At 31.0% G+C, this 24,412-nt stretch overlaps 1 protein-coding gene across 2 annotated transcripts; it reads left to right on the forward strand.

Moving 5' to 3' along the window:
• Positions 1-8,074: 8,074 nt before the first annotated feature.
• LOC105138474 (uncharacterized) lies at positions 8,075-15,646 on the forward strand. Of its 2 annotated transcripts, XM_011044554.1 has the most exons (13): positions 8,075-8,391; positions 8,510-8,575; positions 9,270-9,335; positions 9,473-9,548; positions 9,648-9,725; positions 10,675-10,772; positions 11,582-11,655; positions 12,274-12,361; positions 12,446-12,603; positions 12,911-12,953; positions 13,494-13,559; positions 14,364-14,441; positions 15,089-15,646. In XM_011044554.1, exons 1-13 carry the CDS (start codon positions 8,290-8,292, stop codon positions 15,191-15,193), a joined length of 1,098 nt encoding a protein of 365 aa, XP_011042856.1. In that variant the 5' UTR covers positions 8,075-8,289; the 3' UTR covers positions 15,194-15,646. The 2 variants fall into 2 exon arrangements, with proteins under 2 accessions (XP_011042856.1, XP_011042857.1); XM_011044555.1 differs by lacking the exon at positions 8,075-8,391 and having other exon boundaries at positions 8,510-8,584.
• Positions 15,647-24,412: the final 8,766 nt, after the last annotated feature.

A 24,412-nucleotide genomic window follows, 5' to 3' on the forward strand; every position in this document is an offset into this window, starting at 1 on the left:
TATAATTTATGTGGGTTATGACCCAAAAAAATTTGGATCCAATCTGATAATTCTCTTATTTCCAACTCACGAGGAGAACTCTGCTCGCTTGACCTTTGCAAAAATCAAAATTTTTACTCGGCTTGATCATTACATTCAATATATTATTATCAGTGTGATTCTTCTAAAAAAAACTTTATCTTCATAACATTTTAAGTCCATTAATAATTAGCCTTAATGTGTTTTGATAAAGAATGAAAAGTAGAATGCTTATTAAAATTGATTACAGTATAACTGTCATAATCTAGCTCAAAATTCTTTTATAAGAATTTTTTCATACATAATAAACTCATTTTCTTTTTATTAAAAGTAATGTATTTATCTTTTATAGTGAATAATATAATATATTTTTGTAATATTAATTGTCATAAAACTACTCCTCAAATAAACGTCATTACATATCCTAATGATGATTTTATAGAATAATTATGATCAATTATATTTGCTTTTATGTATCTATCTTGCACAAATTTATCATTTTCAAAACATAAACTATACTAAGTTTGGTTTCTTTTATAGACCAAAACCTCATATAAAACTGTAAAAATAAAGTACAAAAGTTTAAAATTTTTTAGGTCATACAAGTGATTAGGTATACTTTTACTTATTTTTATTATGCACCAATATATACAAAAGGAAGAGAGAGGGAGAGGGAGAGAGCTTTTGGTAGAAAAATAAAAAAGAATGAAGAAAAAATATGTGTTCAATCTTTTTACCTAAATTGTATGGTAACTAAGATGAGATTTTAATATGTTATTCTTAATAATAATTTTTTAGATAGTGTTAATTACTGAAAAATTTTTATTTTTAAATATTTTAAAAAGATCTAATTAATAAGATTTAACTTATTTTTTTCTTTGTTGTTATTGATAGAATCCATCCTTGTGATGATGGATTTAGTAATTTGATGTATATCTTTTAGTTAATCTAGACAAAAACTTTATGATTATATTATTTTAATTACTGGAAGAACTTGAATGGACTATAATCTAAGTAGTTTTTTTCTGTCGTGGGTTCTCATAATTTTTTTTTATATTTTGTTGTGATTGAATTTTTATTATTATTGTCTTTTTCGATAAAATTTAAAACAGATTGTGTAGATTGATTTTTTTATGTAATTAAAATGAAAAAAAAAAAGGAGGAGAAGATTTAGGCAGGATAAAACTCAGTCACTCTAATTGACTGTGGCACGTTTAAAATTTATGTTATTTTTTTTATAGACAGGGCCCATAGCTGGAATCATCTAGTGCTTCAGAAAAAGGGACAAATCAAAATTAACTTGCAATCTTTTCCTTTTGTTGTGAAGTCCTGGTGAAGGAGCTTTTCTCTTGACTTTTGCTTTGCTTGTCGTGGCTCTTTTGTGACCAAGTTAACTACGTTATGCTTTATCAGGATGCTGTTTATCAACTCGATGCTTTGCGGCTTCGCTTGTTGAAAACGGAAACTTCCTTCTATATGCAAAACGCACTCGGAGAAGTGCTTGCACATGATAAAATTTCTTCTACATGTAATATATTAATATACAGATTGTAAGTGCTTGTTAAGCATGTGTGGTGGTGATCTTAATATTTAAGAAATGTGATAACCATTCATTATTTGATAATTTTTTTTAAAAAAAATTAGTGTGCTATATTAAGATGATATAGAAATATCTAAAAAAATTAATTTAAAACAAAAATATAAAAATATAATTTTTTAAATAATACTCTTAAAATTCAAAAACAAAATATCTATTTCAAGCATGTATAAACAAGTTTGGCAATGGCTAAGGCAAAAAAAAAAGAAGAAAAAAGAACATTACATGCATGAAATTTAATGAGTTTTGTGCTTGTGTGTCAGAAGTTGGGTTGAAATGCTTACTGTTCCTGTTTCGGGTTAAATTTTCTGGGATCAAATTTATGACACAGCCCCCTCTGATAATGCTCAGCTTTCCTGGACCGAAGCCATGACTTGGACTCGACGAAAGTTTCTTCGAAGGTTCCTACAAGCAGATATAACATTCATAGGAGCTGGTGGCAGGCACCCTTGCCCTCGATCCCTTTATTATGATATTATCCCTTGAGCATGGTTCCGTATCAGGATAAAAAAAAAAAGAAGCGATCGGCCCCCAGTCTTGCTTCTATGGCTAGTTACCCTGAAGCCGAAGACAAGACGGCTCCTGACTGGTACTTGAATCTTGTGCTTGTATTTTAAGAAAGGAAACTCATTTTTTAAAAAAAAAATAGTACATGAAATACAAGCACAAGATTCAAGTAACTACGTTATCTATTTACTGAAAATAAGATAAAATTTCTTAAAACGTAGCATTGCTAAACTTGTTATGTAAAAAAGATTTGAAATTTTAAAGGTTGTGTTAATGAGGCAATCTCAGTGAACTTTCTACTTTCTTTCAGGAATTTCAGAGACTGCTAAAAACTCTAATCCATTTCCCATAAGATCGGGGGTCGCTGTATCCAACGGTAATGAGCTAATTTCATCGATGCAGGCACTCTTGACTGGCCCGTAAGATTTCTACTCCTGCGGGCGGCCGGCCTGCCTGCCTGCCAGCTAGCATTTGCCGTCACCCTTTCCTTATCCAGTTCTTTTTCGCTGTCACAATTGGAGCCACAAATGTAACACTTTGACTGATGATTCTGCTGAAATCTTCTGTCAAGTGGAAGAGATCAGGTGATTGTTTCCGTCCGGACAAGCCACTTGTGTGAGCTGAGCTGTCCGTTTCGGTGGTTCCTTTTTTCCTGTTACAAGGAAAAGAATGTTTTTTTTCCTTTTTCTTTTTTAAAAAATATATTAAAATAATATTTTTATTTTTCACATCAACTAAAAAACATTACAAAAAATTAATTTTTTTATTTTTAAAAAATTTAAATTTAATTTTTTTAATTTCATCATTCAACTTGATATTTAAAATTTAACCTTAAATATTTTTATTTTTAGTTTTGATTCTTAATTCTTTATCAAATTCTTGTTTTTTTAAAATTTTTATTATTACATGTATAACCTTGAACTATTCTTTATCAAATTCTTGTTTTTTTAAATTTTATTCTTACCTTGAACTTTTATTTTTTTTTATTTTTTTTATTTTAGATTGATTTATTAATTTGATCTCTCTTTTTTTCCTTTAATTTTCCCTTCAATTAAAAATTATAGATATTCCTTTTATATTTTTTCTTGAATGAGATTGTTGTTCTCTTAATTGTTATTTTTTATCATTAAATTTATTTATTTATTTTATCATTTGATATTTTATTTTTTATTTGATCCTCTTGGTTTTCTCATTATTTTAGGGCTTACTCAAGAGTCAAATAAAAAAATATATTTATAAAACAAATATAAAAAATACTATTTAAAAAAAAGGGTTTTAACCCTGTTTTAATTGATTTACTAGGGTAATTGCTTTATACTTAATTAGTTTTCTCTAAATTTCTTTTGAAATTCTGCTCAGTTTAAGTTACAGGTTACCTGGATAATAGGTCAATTTATTAAATTGAGTTGAATTTTAAAATAGTAACTTTTTATATATAGTGTTTCCAATTTAGTTACTAGCTAGAATCATAAATTTAAAAATTTAATATGAGTTAATATTATTTTCTTCTTAATTATATCCTTTGAAGTTATTCATTTTAAAAAAATAGATTTTATTATTTTTTTATGTCATTTTCAATCAACTTATCTTTATTCCAAGATTAGATAAGATATTTGTAATGGTGGTCCATGGATTTTTTAAATCATTTTTTATCCTTTTTAATTGTTATTTAAATTTTGATTTCTATTATAATTTCACTTTGTTTTTTATTTTACATTCTACTAAATTATCCCATTTTTATCATTTTACTACTTGTAAATTTTAACATTCTCACCTAATTTTATTAGTACTTTATTTTTTAAGATTTCTTTTATTACTTTTTTAATTAATTTCACCCCTCTATATTTTTATTCTTGTGAACTTAAAATCATTATTTGTTTCATTTTTCTTGTAATAATATCTTAATTTTTTTAATTTTTAAAATACACTTGGAATGCTTGACTATCATTTTTTGACACTGCAAAAAAAACATTTTACCCGGCCCATGGACTACCGGGTCCGGAGAAGCTCAAATTCCCTGGCAAAACACTAAAGGACTTGGGTGATAGAACATTGGCTCAAAATTGAAGTGCAAGTTCCTTTCATTCCTAAAACACAAATGCCCTGACCTGCCGTGGGTGGTCTCCATCTACTTCTACCGCGGTAGTACTTCGAGAGATTGGCTGATGATTCTATTCTTGTACTCCCAGATCGTCTTCATTCTTTTTTTAGATTAATATGGTGTCTGGGCCAACTTGCGCGCACCATGACTAATCCCCCAGGTCTTGAAGTTAACGATCATGTAAGCCTCCAGTGGCCATTATATGAGCAACCAAGGATTCGAACTTGAAACAACAGAGAGAGCAAACCTCTTAATCCTAAATCCTTATCACTTGACCACCACATAAATGGTTAATCGTTTAATCCTTACCACTTGACCACCATCTAGATAGTTGACCGTCTTCATTCTTGATCGCGTCTCTCTTGGTTGCCATCATTTCCTTGTCACCGAAATCCTATTTTATCCAATATAGAAAGCCAACAAAGAAAACTCTTGAACGGTAAAACGAAAGTGGTCCTCGCCTGCCTCGTCCACTTCTTTTGAGCATGATTCAATATGTTTCTTTGTTTATTAAGGCAATTTTAGCTCTGCCCCTAACCCAAAGGCCAGCCTGGGGGCAAAATAAGCATACATGCATCCATGTTATAGTTGATTCTGAAAATTAACCCTGTGTCCGTCAACACCATAAGGTTTTATTTTAGTGATTTTTCTTTATCCTCATAAGTTGAACGAGAATCAGAGTGAAAGAAAGGAAAGGGGAAAAAGCGACAGGAAAAAGACCTGTGATCGCTGTTAACTATTTTATTAACAGATAGATATACAGAGATTAACAAGAAAGAAAGAAGAAATTAACAAGAGAAAGGGGTGGTTTTTTTTTGCACTCGGATTGTCAAAACATGAGATGACAAAAAATTTGTACGGTTACATGGGTGAGAAGATTTTGCATTCATCATATACAATCTACAAAAGATCATTAATTCTACCACAATTCACAGCTACTGGAACTAGCTACTGGAAGTCTAAAGAAATTAGTTTAGAGACAGTACTGCCCTGTGTTGATTCTTGAAAGAAGAAAGAAGACAAGCCCCCTTTGCAGAAACACACCAGACCATTACTCATCAGGCAGGCAAACACTTGAGATCTCACCTGATTGATGTTCAAAAGCAAGCCAGCCATGCAAGACAATTTCAGGCGGGCTCAACCAAATTGACAGATTCTGAGAAGTGAGCACTACTTTCCATCATATTTAAACTGAAGTGCCTATAATTAGCTGCACTTCAGCGGTATTCATAATTTTGGGTCTTAATTAAGGAGGCATATATATACTGATCAAACTCTCCTTCTGGCGCCATAGATGATGACCTAGGCTGAGGCCACCCGTGACCATTAATGGGTCAGACATCAGAGATAAGGATCGATCTGAACTGGAAGATCTCTGTCTCTCCGTCTCTCTCTCTCTCTCTCTCTCTCTCTATCTCCGCTGCGCCTCCTGAGAATAAATGAACACATAAATTTATGTGCAGGCCCATGCCACGCAATACGCCTGCTGTTGATTTTATATATCGTATATCGTGAGCGGACTCATCATATATAGGACAGAAGGAAAAGGGTGCAATGGAATCTTTTTAATTGTTCAGAATTGTATTTCACTAGTATCGTTTGTTTAATGTAAAGTGATTTTTTAAGTATTATTTTATAATTTTTTCTGTATTTATTTAATGAAAAATATTTTTCTAATTAAATGAAAAGTTAGCTTAATGTTTAGTAAAGTATTATTTTTTTTATTTTGAATAAAAAATATTCTTTAAAAATTATAAAAATATCTTGTTAATTATATCAAGCATGGTTAGTTATTTTTAAATTTCTGTATATATATTTTTTTATTTTTAATTTTATCATTTATAATTTAATTTTTATATCAAATTTAATCTTTATTTTTTTATTCTATTTGTTTTTATCTTGTTATTTTTAATTAATTTTTATATATCAACTAAATTTGATCTTAATTTTTTTATTATTATTTATTTCATTTAAAATAATTTATAAAATTAATATTTTTTTAATTTCACCATCTTTCAATTTTTTTATCTATTACATTTGATATTCATTTTTTATGACTATTTGTTTAATTTAAAATAATTTATAAAAATAAAAAAAATTATAATTTTATAATTTTTTAGTTTCTATGAATTTTAAAAAATAAATAAAATATTAATAAGTTATTTTTCATCTTATTAAAAAACATCTTTAAAATTATTTTTTTATAACACTATCAATTATTAAAAAATAAATCACTTTTTAATAATTAACTTTCCATAAAAATCCCTTTGGAAAATTTATTTTCCGACGAACAATCTGCGCATGGATATTCCACTTCTCCACGCTATCCGACGAGCAGCTATTTTTGTCCATGGTTTTTTACATGTCTTGCCTCATCGATCAGTCCAATTTGTTGGAACCAGAGATTGTTAATTCTCATGATCTTGGGAATTTTGCTGTATAATATCAATAATAAAATGGCACCCTGCCATAGAAAATTGATCCAAGGGCTGCTAATTATTAAATTTATCTTCTTGTTAATTTTTGGTTGACACAATTTCCTTGGATTTATGCTCCGTAGGAGTTTCTGCTCTCACCATTTTCTGAAGCAGGTATGCAAATGCCATTACTAAACATCATTACCTAATCATTAACCTGTTTTTGTCATTGTCCTCACAGAATTTTGCTGAGATTTTGAACATGAAGTTGCACGCCAATTAATACGAGTGACTGCTTGTTTATCATCTCTATTCCCCAAATAATTTGTTTAATTTTCCACCCACCATAAAATATTTCTCAAAAGTTCATTTTCTTCTTTTTTCTTCCCCCGCTGCTGCTGCTGCTGCTGCATCAGCAGCCGGCAGCGCACATGCATCATGGTGCTGATAAGAAAGTTTGCTGATGCACTGAACAAATTGAAAGCAAGCTAGAATTAGGTTTTGTGGTCATGGATAGGAGAAGAGATTGCAATTGGAGTTGCATAGGGGTCATTGCCACTTTTTATAAGATAAAACCTGCAGAGGCAGCACGGGGGCCTCCACCTATTGGGCCATTTTCATCTTTCAAGTCAGACTCTAATGCAAGTGGTCATGCGATGCCAGGTGACATTGTTTCCCGTTAACCTACGAATTCGTTCGTGTACAGGTTATGAAATTATTATAATTTTATTAAAATGAATTAAAATAAATTATAAAATTTTAAAAATAACTTGGATTAACTCAAATTAACCTACTATAAAATTTAATTTTTAATAAATTTAAAATTTAAAAAATAACTTGGGTTAACTCAAATTAACCTACCAAATTTATAATGTAGATTATGAAACCAGTATACCTAAATAAAACATAAATTAAAACAGCTTATGAAACACATTTCTTAATAAACTAAATATTAAAAAATAAAATTAAAAAAATAAAATAATATAAAAAATAATTTTAGTCAACCACAGTTAGGTCTTATAGAAAACAGACCAAATAAATTATTCGAATTAATCATTTAAACATGTTCTTCAATTATAAATTTAGGATAATCTCATAAAAAATAAATAAATAAAATTATGATGTTTGATTTATATAAAATTAATATTGAAAGATGAAATTAAAAAAAAAATTAAAAAAACTATTTCAATTAACAGTATTATAAGACAAGGAATACAGTAAAAACCCATTTTCTTTAGTTTTTTTGGTTAATAATTTTTATTTAATTTTAACAAAAGGCAAAAAAATTGAAAGGCGAAGGTGCAGATTGAAAATTTTTCGAAACATTTCGAAAAATTGTAACCTACAGAAACCATAATGGATCATTGTTAAATCAATAGAGACCCAAATATAACTCATCCAAAACATTTTTTTTTTAAAGGACTGGTCCGGCCCAAAAGGTAGTGCACAAAACCCTTTCTTTGCTAAGCTCACCGCAGGTAATTTCCTCTGAGGATGAATATGAAAATGCTGTGAAGAGTTGAAGCTGGAACTTCGAAATAGACAAAGTATTAGTCCCTGGCACGCTCTCAAGGCCAAGTGCGCTTCTTGTTTAAAAGTAGGGAAACTAGACACTTGCTTGCCAGCGGCGACGCCCTAAAGAAAGCAGTATGGTGTTGGAGGTTAGGAGTCTGAGAAAGGCAGTTGTACCTTCTACTCTAATTGAGAATCCTTCACCTGGAAATCTCCAGTCCACCCGCCTTGCTCTCCATGTATTTTCTCTTCTCGTCTCGTCTCGTCTCTTCTCGTCTGTCTCTCTTCAATTATCTATATTTATGTAGTATTGTAATAATCTTAAATGTGTCTGCCCTTTTTTTGTCGTACGTTCAGGTTAATGAGGATGGCTCCTCTTGTTTGGTCTACATTGCCTCTGGTTGTCACGTGTACAAACTCCTGGTATAGATAGTTAATAACTTGCATTTTGCCTTGATTTTTCTTTAATAATCTTCTTCTTTAATATTTATTGAATTCAATAGGACCCAGTACTTGATTGTCTTCTTCTTTTTATTATCCTATTTGGTCTAGGAATTACCAATTAGGGGAGTGAGTTCTTTGTGGGTTATAAATATTTTCTTTCCGACTCTTGTTTTTTAATATTCATAAGTATGGAAACAGTGCCTTTGCTATGCTATGATTACTCCAGCGAGGTGGTTTTTGAAACTCACAAGAGTAGCGACCAGTGAAATTATGTGGAATCTGATTAGAACCAAACAGTGCCGCTGTATAGGGTCTGTTTGCATTTTCATTTTAGAAAAAGTGCTTTCTTTAAAAAATGAAAGATGGGAACACTTGTGAGGATCTGCTGTTAAATGAAAGTTCGATATGAGTCATCAAATGAATCAATTTGTGAAAAGGGGTAAAAGATCCAAATTGTGAAGAGGATCTTCCAAAACAAGAAAGTGTAGAACTTAAAATGTGTTGGAGAGGGCCTTTTTATGCTATCAGTGATTTTGATTAGACCAGTACAACAATGAATTTGGATGAACGAGCAAGGTCCCATCATCCATGTCATTAGTGTTTGTTTTGGATGCTCATGTTAGATCTGTTTAAGAAAATTAAGGAGCGGTTCACTGTCTCATCTTTTTGATAGATTCCTATGGACAATTCCTCTGTCAGTGAAGGGAAAGAAAGCCTCCTCATTCCTGTACAGACACAGGTATTTCATTACATTCTAAGCATGTTGCTGTTGCAAATTTGCCGAAGCAGGTCTCAATTTTGCATATCAGCTTAGTTCATTGTATAATTTCACTATTGATGCATCAATTTAATTGCTTGTCATCTGACTTTCTGAAGCTCATGGACTCTTCATTAGTTAATCGCTGCCCTCATCGGTCAGAAATTCAGAGTATAGTGCTCTCCGAAACTGAAAGTACGTGACTTTGCATTGACATTAACAGATGACATACGGTCTGTTCCTTAGCTAGCTTACCCTATTGATGGAGTTGATGACTTCTCAAATTATTTGCAGGCCCTGGTCACTTGGTGTTGGGAAGTGTGGATGGTTATGGACACCTTATTGTGTCCAGACTAGATACCAGTGGTAACGGTATACTACTCCTTATGTTAGCTCTCATAATTTCAGCATAATTTATGATGAAGATTGGTAGCACGATTGTATTCTACTTTGAAACTTTATATTTCTTCCTACTCCTTCATGAACTTATGAGATGGATTAATCAGGCATTTTATGCTCATTGTTATTCCTTTACTTCAATCTATTTTGAAGCTGGAATTTAGCACATAGAGGTTGACTATACCATGATTCAGAAAAGGAAAATGTAGTTTGGCTCATTTGCTGCTAAGTTGATAAACTGTTGATGGTGATCACCAGTGATAGTCTATTCAGGCTTGGAAGAGCTTGTCATTGCGGCACATAATACTATCATAGAAAAGTCATAAACTGATGGATAAATTCAGACTATGCTTTTAGACTGTAAATATATTGACCACTACTCTTATTTTTGAAGTTAAACTAGCCACTCTGTATGCTCTCTGATCATGAGATTACATTTTGACTTTAAATCTCAGTGTTGGTTGATGCAAATTTATTTATTTGATTTAAAAAAAAATTGCCAACAGTGCATCAACGACCAGTTGTGTGTTTAACTGGAACTAATCTGATTCTATTTTTACTTATTGCTCCGTCTCTGTGTTAGTTTGTGCTGGTTCCCAACCTAAGTAGTCAGCCATAAAATATGCCTAGGGTTTCTTCAAAGCTTGTCATTTTGGGTTTATTCCATTGCTAACCTATAAGCCCAGCAGTCACACTTCAAATTTTTAGGCCTTGAAAAAATTGCTATACCACTGGCTCTTCTATCCAATCAATGGTTTTCTGGTTTGAGGGCCATGCATGTCATTTGCTTGCATAAAGTACAGCTTGATAATTAAAACCACACATATCTTACTAGTTTTCACTATTGGTTTCTGTTTTTACACGGTTACTGATTTGGGGTTGATAGAAATGCCTTATCAATGTGTATTTCTGTTATTTTCAGATATTGATCAGCTTTCTTATTCAGTATTACCTCGAGATTCTGGTGTTGGAGAAAGCAGTTGGGCAGGCCTTTGCTTCAGTCGAAGTCAATGGTCCATGGTGACTAATTTTTTTGTTGCACTAATTTTAAACTTGTTGATATACACTCTGGCCACAGTGAATGTCATTCAATATCTATTGAGCTGGCAAGAGATTGAAACCATGGCAGCAGATGGCTAAGTGTATGGATTATAGATTATTGAGTACTGTGTTTTCTCCGTCTCAAGTGGATGAGCATATCTAATCCTGATAGTGAAATCATTGAACTATGCCTGATTCCCATTTTAAAACTCACCAAATTTTCTTTACTTGTTGTTTTATGCTTTATTCCCATCAACAAATTTATGATTACTTTTTTGGTCAATATGAACTTTTATCTTTTCTGTTAGCATCAATTCTCTAAGTAAGGAGTGAGGTGTCTGGTACAAAAGGTTCTCTATGCCAATGTATGTCTTATCATTATAAGTTATATCTCTTTATATTTCAGAATATAACATTATAAGCAAACTGTCAGAACTTGATGCTGTGCAATAGTAATTATGTAATTATATATGTATCTTTTGTTTTTATGTCAGATGTTATAGTTTTTGTTGAGAGGAATTAGGAGCTTGGAATTTTAGACAAAACTACCGTTGGTGTGTGAGCTTGACTGGAAGTTCTTTAGTGATGTTGATTATTTGCAAATGTACTGATAAGCAATAACTGGGACGTAACATCATTGTTTCTGAACATCACTAGAATAGAATTTTACTAGATGAAATATGTCAGCTCTATCCCTGTTGCTTTCTTTACATCCAGCTCCTTTTAACATGAATGGTAGTTTTATTTGCTGCCTAAACTTTTTGTGCCTTTATCATCTATGGTTCTAGGCAGCTGTAGCAAGTAGCTTTTGCAAAAGCATTGATGTTTATGACCAAGACATCCATGTGCGCACTTTACGTACGTGAGTATAGTTTCTGCTAGTAAAATTGTTCCTTTTGATTATCTTACTTAGAGTATGTTTGCAATGTGTTCCCACAAATTTTGATTTCTTTTACTTAAAATAATTTTTTTTTAATGTTTTCAGATCGTTTTGATGTGTTGATGTCAAAAATGATTTTTAAAAAACAAAAAAACTTCATTTTAATGCATTTCTAAGTGAAAAGTACTTTGAACTGTCACCACTACCATAATCCCAAACACACCCAGAAAGCCATGTGGACCATGTTATATTTATGGTTAGAAAAAAATGGATTTGTAATATTCATAGTTTAAAGAAGAGGGTGAAGGGATCTATGATTTAGGAATGGCAGGCTGTGTTGGCTGGAGTTCATTTGATAGTTAAGGAATTTGTTTTCTCTCAGAAGGTAGAAGCCATCTAAATATCTTGTGATTTCTTGAACAGACCAACAAAAGGCCTTCAATCTGAAATACATCAATTTCCAGCAAAGAACATCTTACCTTTTATGATGTGTCAATCCCTTAGAATACCTGAGTTGTTTTTCTACTTCAAGTAACTTCTTTGTCCTGAATGTTGGGCTATTTTTAATGCATTTATACCGTTTATTTGACTATGTTGCAGACTCTGGTACCCATCCTCATTGAACTTTTTGGAGAGTTCGGGCAATGGAAGTGAAGATTCTATACTAGCTGTTGCTGAGGGCTGCCAGGTACTATTGTGTGTTTTCATATTTTCCCTTTTCCCTGTTTGTTTACATGTGCTTTTCTGCTTCATCTATTGGAATTTACTGCAGCTCACACTATGGGACTTGAGAATGAAAGAAAATGGTGGTTGCCTACAACGAATTTCTGGTTCTATTGGTGATATTTTCTATGCTGTGTGCAGTTCCTCAACCGGTAATGTTGCAGTAGGTGGGGCTGATCGTACTGTGACCATATATGATCCTCGCAGGTTGGTCATCACTATTGGATTGTTTGGGACAATTAATGGGGATAGAGATTTCATTTATAATAGCTTGGGATTTTCATTTCTAATGAGGGAGGTCTCTTTTGTGACATGATTTGTTCATCTAATCAGCATGTTATTTAGGTAGATGTTGGCTGAGGATCAATGATTGCATGTTTGTTCTTCTAATCAGCATGTTATTTATACTGTCCAAATTTCTGGTGTTATTCAATATGAATAGGAAAAGATGGGGGAAAACTACTCTTCCCTTCAACAGAATGAGACATAATTAATGTTTACATCTTGAATGTAGATGGTCGCCAATTTCCAGATGGGTGCATTGCTCAAAATATGAGGTCTGTTTTTATTTGATCAATTCCTTCCCTTAAATTCTTGTTTTTTCAGGCTCTTCTCCGTATTTTGACATCCAAGGATAATTTTATTTATTGTATTAGCAATGGAAGGAAGAACAAAATTCATTGTTATCTTATTTGTTTATTGATATTTTGCATATTTAGTATTTTTATTAAAAGGTATCTGTTCATGATTTGATTGTTTCACTGGAGATTAGACAAAAGATGAAATAGTGAAGAGGGATAGCAAAATATAAACTCTTGAAATGAGTGTCTACTGCAAGTCTACTCCTCACAGATCCTCTTCTCTAACTTTCCTGCATTTAAAGAGATCTCTCTTGTTCAAATTTGTCACTAGATTACTCACTTATGAGATTTATTGTTTTTCTTGAACACAAGAAATTCTAATGGCTTTCAAGATTAAGAATGGGGCTTTCTGGTTACATATGCTAACCTGTATCGATTTTTTCTTCTTCTGAAGTTCTCTCTCTTCTGGGTTCTAATGCTGCATATTAAATCATTTTGCTTTTGCTACAATTGCAGATAACCGGACTTGCATTCTCATCGCTTGACCCTGATTACATCTATATCCAAGGGGTTGATTATGAGGTTATTGCTTAGGAAGCCGTGACAGCTTCTCTCTTGTTTTACTGCTTTTCTTGCTTGGCATTTTTTAGTAACAGATTGACTAGACGTACATTAAGTTTACATTTCAGTTGCCTTTACAAAGTTGTTGTTTGATCACCCTCACTTATTGTACTGGGGGCATTTTCACTTCATAAAGACGACAAAATATAATAGAACTGAAATTAAATAGCTTTTGCTTTGTTACCATGGGGGAAGAAAGGTGCTTGTACACTGCTAAATGTACAGAGGATGGAAAATTCTCGTGAACACTAAAAAAAAATGCAAGTTATAATGCTGAAAACTCCGAAGCACTCCATTCTCGCTGAACATCTTCTAGAGAAACACCTTGTATGACCGTCTGTAAATTGCTAGTATGTGAAAAGGGTAAGTGTTCAACCTTCCTTGTCTATGAAATAAACGTCTTTTGAGCAGAGAGCTTTAAAGGCTTTGTCAGAAAATTTTCAGGGATATAAAATGGTAGATAGAAAGCTCTGAATTATAGACCAAAATATGAGACGGGATCCATGTGGCCGTCACATGCCCGCTGGAAGTGTTTGTTGACGACACAGGAATAATTTTGCGTACAATTTGGTGCCAGTTATCAAGGCATGAAGAGGGCCTTTTAATTGTTATCCGAAGCAGTCCTTGATTGTTAGAGTTTTTTAGTTCCTGTGATGCTGTAGATTCTGCATAAAATTGGAGCATCTTTCTAAATTGTTTTCCTATGTAAGAATTTTTCTTCTTTTTTTGCCCTCTAATCCCGTTTGATGATGAACATATCCGCAGGTCCTTTGTGGGCAGCGGAAAGAATGCAAAAAGGTCTTTTCATTTAGAGGAGATTCAAACTGGCTTGGGTTCAGTAAGGTATAATGTTCTATTTTTTTCAAGATTGTACATGGTTTCAGGGTGCGCTCAGCATGCATTACTTGCATTTCGAAGAATTATGTGATTGTGGTAACTGCTCAGTTTGGATTAATTTGGTTCAAACTTGTATGTTCTCTATCTCCGCCATAGCTGGAATCAATTGGTTTGAGTGATAAAAACAATATCCCATTGTTTATGCTGTTGGAAGTTTCAAGCAACAGTAGCAAATTTTAGAATTTGGTTCTGTAACACATGAAAATGACCCAGATAATTTTAGATGAAGCACGGAAAGAAAATGGGAGAGTGATAACTCATTAACTTGTAACAAACACTCACAACCCATTTGTAGCTCCACCAAAGCAGCGCACTAAAATACCTGGGAAGTCTTACTCTTCCAAGGTTCGCATTCGCACACTTCTAATTTTATTAAATTCGTGCGAACTTAGCTGAAATGCGGTATGATAATTTATATAGAACTCATAAACAGTATAGTCGTCTGCCTGGTCCAAGTAATTCCATCTCTGTTGTGAGTTGGGCTTGCATTGAATTAAGCTGCGTTTCTAGTTAGTCAACAACACCATATTGATGCTGTTCTAATATAGGATGAGCCAACCATCTCACACGTTTACTTCCGATCATTGCTGCAGTGTTGCGATAGGGATGTAGTGGGCGGTTGGTGTGATTCTGGTAGCATCTTCGTGGCTGACGTTGGAGTTAACGAGAGTGAAATAAACATGGTGATAGATCCTTGAAAATGTGTGCGCTTTGAGGTTGTGCTTATGTGTTCTCATCTATGGGGTTGGATACTGCTGCTTAGGCATCAGGGTTGTTTTTTTAGCAGGAACACTAGTTACCGTTTCTCCAAGCAGCCATTTGATAGTCCAGCCAAGCCACCAATTAACTTCTTCAACAGGTTGATTTCTCGAACACGGCATTCACCTCGGATTTAGGTTTGACCTTCCATGTTTGGAACTGGGTATGCTAGAGTAGGAACTGGGGCATCAAATATTACCTGTAACTTATGTACCGCCTAATTTACAGTTTTGCAGTTTGATTCTGACAGAATGCAAGTGCCGCAGCCTTACCTCGGCTGCAAAACCGACGTCAGCCATGAATTGACAAATCTTGTTTCTTGATAAGCGAACTGGTACGACTCTTAAGCCGCATGGGTATGCAATGATCATCAGCTTATTATTAAGAATTAAGATTATGATTAGTTAAGAATAAACTAAAGGGTGTCAGGAAAAGTACTGTTGACCCATACTCATGTTACTGTTTTACAATGGTATTTTTTTTTTGGTTTCTTGTATTCTGATATTTCAATTCAATTTTTCCAATTTGCTCTTTGAAGTTGCATTTTTTGGGAATTTGACTTGGCTATCTATTTTGGATTCCCATTTTATGATATCTCATGGTGTTGGGAATTTTCTTTTTGCTAGGTTTAGGTCAATTAAATGAGATTAGGTTTACATCAATTAAATGAGATTTTATTGATTTAAAATAATTAAAGTTATTAGGATTGAATTTGAAAAATATGCAAATATTTAATTTTTTTCTTGAAGGACTTCTTTGTTTTTGTTTTTTGTGTTTTAAAAATATTTTTTAAAAAAATTAATAATTTTTTTTTTCTTTTAATTATTTTTTTATGTTTTTAGATTGTTTTGATGTATTGATGTCAAAAATAAAATTTAAAAAATAAAAAAATAAAAAAATATCTTATTTTAATATATTTTTAAGTAAAAAATATTTATAAAAACAATTACCGTTATATTACTAAACGATTTAAATAAAAAATATTTATAAAAACAATTACTGTTATATTACTAAACAACTCTAAATAATCAAGTGCTAAATTGCACAGAAGATCAACACTTTTTTATTTTCGGATCACTTAATTTCTTCCCTTTTTTTTTTCCTTCAAGTTAATCTTTTTAAATTTAGTTTATTTGGGGTTATTCTTACAGAGGTTATTTTGGTTGAATAGAAAAGGGGATCCTGCTGTGGTGTTGAGGAAAAACCTCGACGCGTGGTTCATGCTCGGTAACCTTCGATTGTATCTAAAACAATTAACACTTGGGAGAAAATTAAAAACAATGTAGGAATTGGTGTAGACAGTCAGGGAGGCAGATGGAATGGTAACGCTGTGTAAATTGTGTTTCTATAAATTAAAAAAAAAAAAAAGGATAATGAAAATTTAGTCTAATTTAAAATAAAAAAATTTTATGGTTTTAAATTATTTTGATATACTTATATTAAAAATAAAATAAGTTTAATTTATTTTATTTTAAATAAAAAACATTTTAAATTATTACAGTTACGATCATATCGAACTAAAGGACGGCGGATGTTGTCTGATACTTGATGTTTTTTTTCTCCGATGTGTCAGCCTATCCTTGTTCAATTGGCAGGCTTTTTGCAACCTTAAGAAATTCATGGCTTTCTTGTCTTTCTTCATCTTTCCCAGAAGTTGTATTGTAGCTTAGGGTTATTTATACTTGAGCTTTTCTCCGTCGTCCATTTGTTTTAAGACACAAGTAAATGAGCACGAAAACTAAATTCAGGTGATATGGTTGGAATGGTAACTCCAAGTCATCATCTTTCTGTCCTGTGCTTTCATGTCAGTATAGCAATCCATGCTTATCACATACATTTCAGAGTTGACCCGACTAATAAGCTATTTCCAGGTCAACTTGAGAAAAAATAATTAAAAAAATTAAGATTGTAATATTTCATGTAAAAAAATTAAAAAAATTGTGTATATAATTTATAAGTATAGCTATCCCATAGAAAAATTAAAAAATAATTTATATAAATGAATGTTGTATATATAGTTATTACACATGGAAAAATTGATAAACATTTCATAAAGATGTATATTATAAAAAAAATATATGGGAACAAGTATTTACAAATTAATTTTATATTTTTTAAGTTTATTAAAAATATATATAAAAAAAAGTTAGATTTTACCTGGATTTTAGATTGACCAAAAAGATTGCAAGTTAAGGTTTTGACCATTGAAAACTTGATCAATCCATCGGATTAGGTCAGGTTTTATATCTACTGAGCAATCTGTTGAATATATTGCACATATCTTGCATTTGAGGTCTCAGATTTTCTTTTGCTTTGTTTTCTTTCAATCCGCAACTTTTTTTCCACAAAAAAAATAAAGAAATATCCATGACATTGAACATTCCAGGATTTGAAGCAGTTTGACAGTGCATTGTGGTCCTCTTTTATCCTCTCCGGGGCTAAAATCTTTTTGAGTTTTTCAAAGGACGAGGTCAATATACCTAATCAAAGATCGGATGGATCTAGACTGCTGTCCTGTTCGGGGCTTTCTAGTGGGGTTAGGAAGACCAGAAAATGGGGACCCATCGTTTGAGATCGATCGTCAGTTCAATCAGCAACTCAACAACTGCCATGAATGGCTATATCTTTCTCCAATAATTAATACCCTATCTCATATGTGCACCTCTTATTTCATGGCAAGCCATGGACAGGTCATTGTTTCAGGCCATGAAAATAACAGTGTTCGAGTTTTTTCCCAACTTAAAATAATAGCTTTGATCTTGGCCCTCGAGTCTCATCCTGCGATCATTGACCAGGAATCAAGAAATTCACATAAACTAGGCAAACACCTTCTCCTCTTATCAACATGTGCTATAAGAAATCGACGCCAGCAATTTGCCATATAAATAACAAAATTGCCAGTGGTTGGATGCTGCTTCTTGTGTTCTTAGGCCAAGTGCATATCCCTTGTCTCGTTGAATAACTTACAAAGAGACGTGCAGAAAGAGTCAAACTGTGCATTTCACCATGCCATGCTGTTAATTACCTCTACTAGAAGGCATAAGACATACATGGGTGCTTATATTCTAAGCCTTCGAGGACCACAGCTTGAGAGGCCCAGCAATAAAATATATCTGGGTCAGAAACTAGAGCGCCGTTTACGTTTGTGAAATTCTTTATGCGTCGATGCTGATAGTTTGTTTTTCTTTTTCTTTTTTTGCTGGCAGCACGCAAATGGACATGAGTTCATGTATACATGCGGTGTTTATTTTTACATTGGACAGTTGATCTGGTCTTTTGTCTTGTCCACCGAGAATTATTCATGTGTGTGAACAGAGCATAAAGAAAGCTTCGGTCTCTCCTCAAGTTCTTGGAAGTTGAGACCAAGAACAACAGGTGGGGCAAATATTTTTTAATGGTTTTGATACGTTGGTATTAAATATAAATAAAATAATTATTTAATATATTTTTAAAAATATTTTTATATCTTTTACCGGTAAATACATTCATAGTTTTTCTAGAAGTGAAAGGGAAATTAGACATTGTGTGCGCTGATGGAACTTTTATCTACGGGGCAAAATTTTCATCTTGTTAAAAACCCATTTATTTTTGTGTTTTAATAGTGATTTAAAAAAAATTATTTTTATTTTAAATTGATTATTTTATTATTATTTTTATATCATTTTGATGTTAAAAACAATTTTTAAAAATTAAAAAAAATATTATTTTAATATATTTTTAAATAAAAAATACTTTAAAAATAACTAATACCACACTTTAAATAACAATAAAAAAATTGTATGGTCAAGGGTGTATTAAAAACTCTATTGAAAATGACAGTGCACCTACCAAAATAATTAGAAACCTCCAAAAGAAATACGATTCAAAATATATGCTGCTAAACTTTAGCGAATTAAAAATTTACGATTTAATAGGTCGAGTTTACGATAAGATTGAATCTGTTCATGTGATAAAAATAATTTATTTCAAAAGGTTTGTTAGAAAACAAATTAGTTAACTTTAGACAAATCCATATTTCTCTGTTATCGAGGATTTTGTTGCTATTAAATTATGATTGATGGATTTTTTAACACAATTATACCGATCAAATTGATAGGTCAAATCTAATATAGAAAAACTTACAAATTAATTAATATATGCTCCCTTCTTCGAGAAGAATTCCTTAAAAAATAGGGAATTAAGAAGCAAAATAACAATATGATTCTGTATGTTCCGTTCTTAACTCGCCTCTCTCTCTCTCGTAGGAAATCATATTTTTATGCTCCCTAAGAAGCAAAATAACAATATGATTCTGTGTGTCCCGTTCTTAACTCGCCTCTGTCTCGTAGGAAATCATATTTTTATGCTCGCTTGGTCATGTCATATTCATCAAGTCAATCAATGATACTAGACTTTTAATTTAATATTTTTTAAAATTATAATAGTGATTGTTTTTTAAAATATTTTTTATTTAAAAATATATTAAAATAATTTTTTATTTAAAATTTAATTTTAATATTATTATACCAAAAAAAAATTAAAATATTTGTAAAATACAAAATATAAACACGCTAAAAAGCTGAAATCCACACGTGAGGCAGGGTGGTTTTGCTGTATTAAAGAGAGATTCTCTCGCCATTTACAATCTAAGCATGCCCGTGGAAGGTATCTTTTGTAATAATTAAAGGCTTCGTTATCTTCATCTATGTTGTTTAAGCGGAGATTAATATGTTAATTGGCGTGCATGTCTTGGGTCCACGTTGTTAAGACATCTCTCTCACGACAATTGTTTTTTTTCGAGGGCTTTCTTCTTGTTGAAAATATCTCTCTCACGACATTTCACTAGAAAACATAGTTTTGTTGTTGAAAGCTTTCTTGTATGATTCTTGAGAATCGAGGGTCGTAATTCGTAAGATATATTTCATCGATCGTTAATAATCTGTAATTTAGTTTATTTTATCGATCGTTAATAATCTGTAATATAGTTTATTTTTCAAAATGATAATACTTGTTGATTAGTGGAAAAAACTATATTATTTATTTATATTATATTATGGATCAGATGAAAGTTTTTTTTTAGTGTAATTTTTTTTAGGAATTACTAGCATGTTTTTTAATAGATAAAAAATTTAAATTGTATGGGTGTTGACTCGATATAATCTAGTCGACTTAATAGATTTAAAGATAATATAAATAACTGATAAAAATATATTTTAACTTAAAAAGATTTCAAGGTAATATATTTTTTTAATACTAAAATAAAAATAAATTGAATTGATTCGAATCAATTTAAGTTAACTTTGGGACCGTAATAATATCATAAAAATAAATAAAAAATATAAAATTTTAATTTCTAATCCATTTAATGTTGAAAGGTAAAATTAAAAAAAATTATAAAAAATAATTCAAGTCAACTCAAGTTAATTTATCAAACTTGCAACCAAGATTATGAAATTAAAATAACTATATAGACAAAAAAAAACAAATTATGAATCTCGATTTATTATTTTACCAATGTTAAATAATAAAATTAAAATAAAAACAATTAAAAGAGAAAAACCTAACAAAACATAATCAACCTAGTTAAACTATTAAACTAGTGACTCGACTATGAAACAATAATAACTCTGTAAAAATCAATTTTAAATAAATTATAGAGTTTAATCTCGATAACATTGATATTGAGATATAAATCAAGTTATAAATTTAAATAATTGATAAATTAAATATTAAAAAATAAAATTAAAAAATAATTTTTTTAAAAAAGTCAAATTATTATTCCAATGATTGTGACATGTGAAAAGGTATAAATGGAATTTTTTTTTTTGTTAATGTTAAATGCCATGTGAATCCTTGTAATCAAGGATAATTGTTGACTCCTATCCTGAGTTATCCAGAAGTAAAATACCGATATTATTACAATTTTTAATCAATCTGTTCAGATATAAGCTAAATCGTAGCAAATGAACAAAAACCTAAAACTCCTTTATTTGAAGTTATTGTGCCATTTTTCGGTGAATACTATAGATTATAATAACAATCATCAACAATATTTTTTTCTGTTTTTTAATATTTTTATATTTCAATCTTTTAATTTAATTTTTACATTTTTAATTTAGACCTTTAACATTGTAATAATATCAGTTTGGGCTTGATGAACTATTTTTTCTACTTAAAAATAAAAATGTTGAAGAAATATTTTATTTCTCGGTTGATGTTTGGTTTTACAAAATAAAATTTAATTTTACTGGTTTAGAATAATTAAATATTTGGAGACTAAGTTTCAAGCTTTAAAAATTACTAGGTCTTTTTTTTTAAAAAAAAAAGGAAATGAGTTGCAAGGGAAAAACTCAAGTTTTTTTTTTCATTTACTAAACTTTTTCATTTTTAAATGATCCTTCCAAGTTTGGTATTTTAGAGAATTTATTGAATAGCTTATTTTAGTTACCTAGATATCTTGTAATTTCAGTAAAAAGTTTCAGAAGTGATTGACATTTGATTTGTCAAAATAAAACTAAAGTACGTTGATTTAGAGTAATTAGGGATTAAGGGACCAATTTTTACACCAAGACAAAGATAGGAGACTAGAGTTAACGAGCATATTAGATTGGTCGGTACATACAATACACACGCCAACAAAAAAAGGAGCGTGCACTGGAGGATTTTTACAGAGTTTAATCTTGATCCCAAGTCCTTACCACTTGGCCACCAATACCTCCATTTTTTCTCTTCTTTTTTATTATCCTATTTACATGATCCAGACAACAGGGGTTTGTGGGCTTACCTCGCTTTACAGGGTTTTCTTTGGTCTTTTTTGTCAATTGATTTATTTTTAATTTCACATCTTTAAATTAAGTTTGTTGGAAATTGAGTTTTGTAATTTTTTTATTTTTTTTAACTAGGTTATCCTAATTTTGTAAACCAGATCGTGGGTTTTACACGTTAACTCGGGTTGATCTGGGTTAATTTTTAATTTTTTTTTAATTTTTTTAATTTTGTATTGGATTGATTAGGAATTGAGTTTTTTTTTTTCAAGCATTTTTTTTATGTATATTATTATTATCATCACTTCTTTTGGTATAATGTAGTCGATATGCTATTGTTGTCTGTTTTTTCATCACTTCTTTTGTGCACTTAGGGAGAGGGTTGACAGTTTTTTACGAGGAGAGTAAAATAAAATGTATTGAGATGAAGAAATGGTTCGAGCCCAGAAGGAAGAAATCTAATATAACTTGCAAATCAGGGACCACAAAATAAAATCTTTATTTTAAAGTCACGTTATGTAAAAATATGCTAAAATCTTTTGAAACATAGATCTATGGAGGAATTGTTTATACTCGGTCGGAGGGGGTTGTGGTCTCTACCAGCATTGCTGGATCAATCGATAGTTGTTTCGAGGGAAATATAGTTTTTTCATCAATAAAAAAAAGAAGAATGTCTCCTTCTATTGTCTCCTAAGCTCCCCCCCTCCTTTCCACAGCACACGTCTTTGCCTCTTTTTTTGGATCCTCTTAATTATAAGAACTATATAATTAGTATGATCCATGGATCTTATAATATTCGCTTTAAAAAAAAAAAAACAAGAAGATAATATTTGTACTTGTAACATCTTGGGTAATCAACTTTATTCTAAATATCGTGAGGGTGTTTGACATTATATTTGGAAAGTGTTTTTAAAAAAATATAATTTTTTATTTTAAATTAATATATTTTTGAAAATTTTTAATTATTTTGATATACTGATATTAAAAAAAAATATTATTATTATATTTTTCTAAATAAAAAATACTTTAAAAAATAACCACAACTATATTTCCAAACACCCGAGATTTCATAAAAATACTATTAGAAAGTTGATTTATCTATGAGTAAGTAATTTTGTTATAAAATTCTCTATGCCTTACATTGTTATCTGGTAATAGTTTTCTGTATTTAAGGAATTATTTAACTTCAAGATTAGCTTGATGTGTAGTGTGAGAGTATCTATTTATTTTTATTTATTTTTTATTATAAAAAACTATATTATCTATCATATTTATAATAGAGTTTTTCGAATCATTATTTATTTATTATTATTATGGATTTTTTAAAAAAGGAGAGAATTTCCTCCCTTTGATCTAGTCATGTTGATATTTTATTGTAGCCATCGTGAGATATATATCATTATTATTATCTTTTTTTTTTTAATCAAGAACTATATATGTGAACTTAGCCAAATGAAAAGATTTTGTTGTATATCATTTTATGTATTTTTGTATCTCTTGTGTTTTTAAACCAAGCTAGAAATGCTAATGATTGTGATCATTCATACACACATAAAAAAAAATTGATTTTTTTGATAACGAGTCAAAAATATTTCACTAAGTGTTAAGATGCAATCTTGGATTTTTTATTGGCATACAATGAAATGAGTATGGTTTAAAAAGAACGGTTATCCTATAACATGGATGCGAGCACTGACACAGAAGATTACGGAAGGTGGAGCATAGCTTGGATTCATTTATGGTGAGGGAGATGAGGCAATAAACGGAGGAGATGAATGGTGTTGCGTGATGAAGATGGAGGAGTTGTGAGTTTCTTGGGCGGTCGATTTAAAAGCGTTGGGTTGTGGTTAGGCAAGAAGTGTTGGGTCAATGGCGGTGCAAGGTGAGAGAGAGCGGAGATGGGGGGAAGGTTTTTGCTTGGTGCAATTGGAGAAAAAGATGACAGAGATGTTTTTCTGGGGATGGATTTTTGGGAACAAAAGAGAGGGTTTTTGTTTTTTTAATCTCTCCATTAATCTCATATATTGTGCCACTCCTCTATTTAAATTGTATGAGATCTCTACAAAATAAACAATAAAAAACTAAATAAAAAAAGATTATGAGTCAATTATATTAATTTGTTTTTACAATGGATTTTCAATTAATTAATTGTTTTTTCTTGATATATTATTTCCTTTTTTACCCGTGGATTCCCCAATATATATGTGTGTGTGTGTTGCACAATCTCTCCTTATTATTTTTTTTAAGTCCCTACTCTTTGTAATCCCTTGTTTTCTCTTTTTTATTTCACTCCCTAAACTCCTTTTTCTTTCTTTTGATTTGCCAAAACATAAATTTGATTGAAAATATAAAATTGAAAAACACACAGAAAGATTGAGAGTAAAAAATTGGAATATCACCCCCCCCCCCCCTCCT

The sequence above is a fragment of the Populus euphratica genome, unplaced genomic scaffold (genome assembly GCF_000495115.2).
Source record: "Populus euphratica unplaced genomic scaffold, PopEup_1.0 scaffold181.1, whole genome shotgun sequence".
NCBI lineage: Eukaryota > Viridiplantae > Streptophyta > Magnoliopsida > Malpighiales > Salicaceae > Populus > Populus euphratica.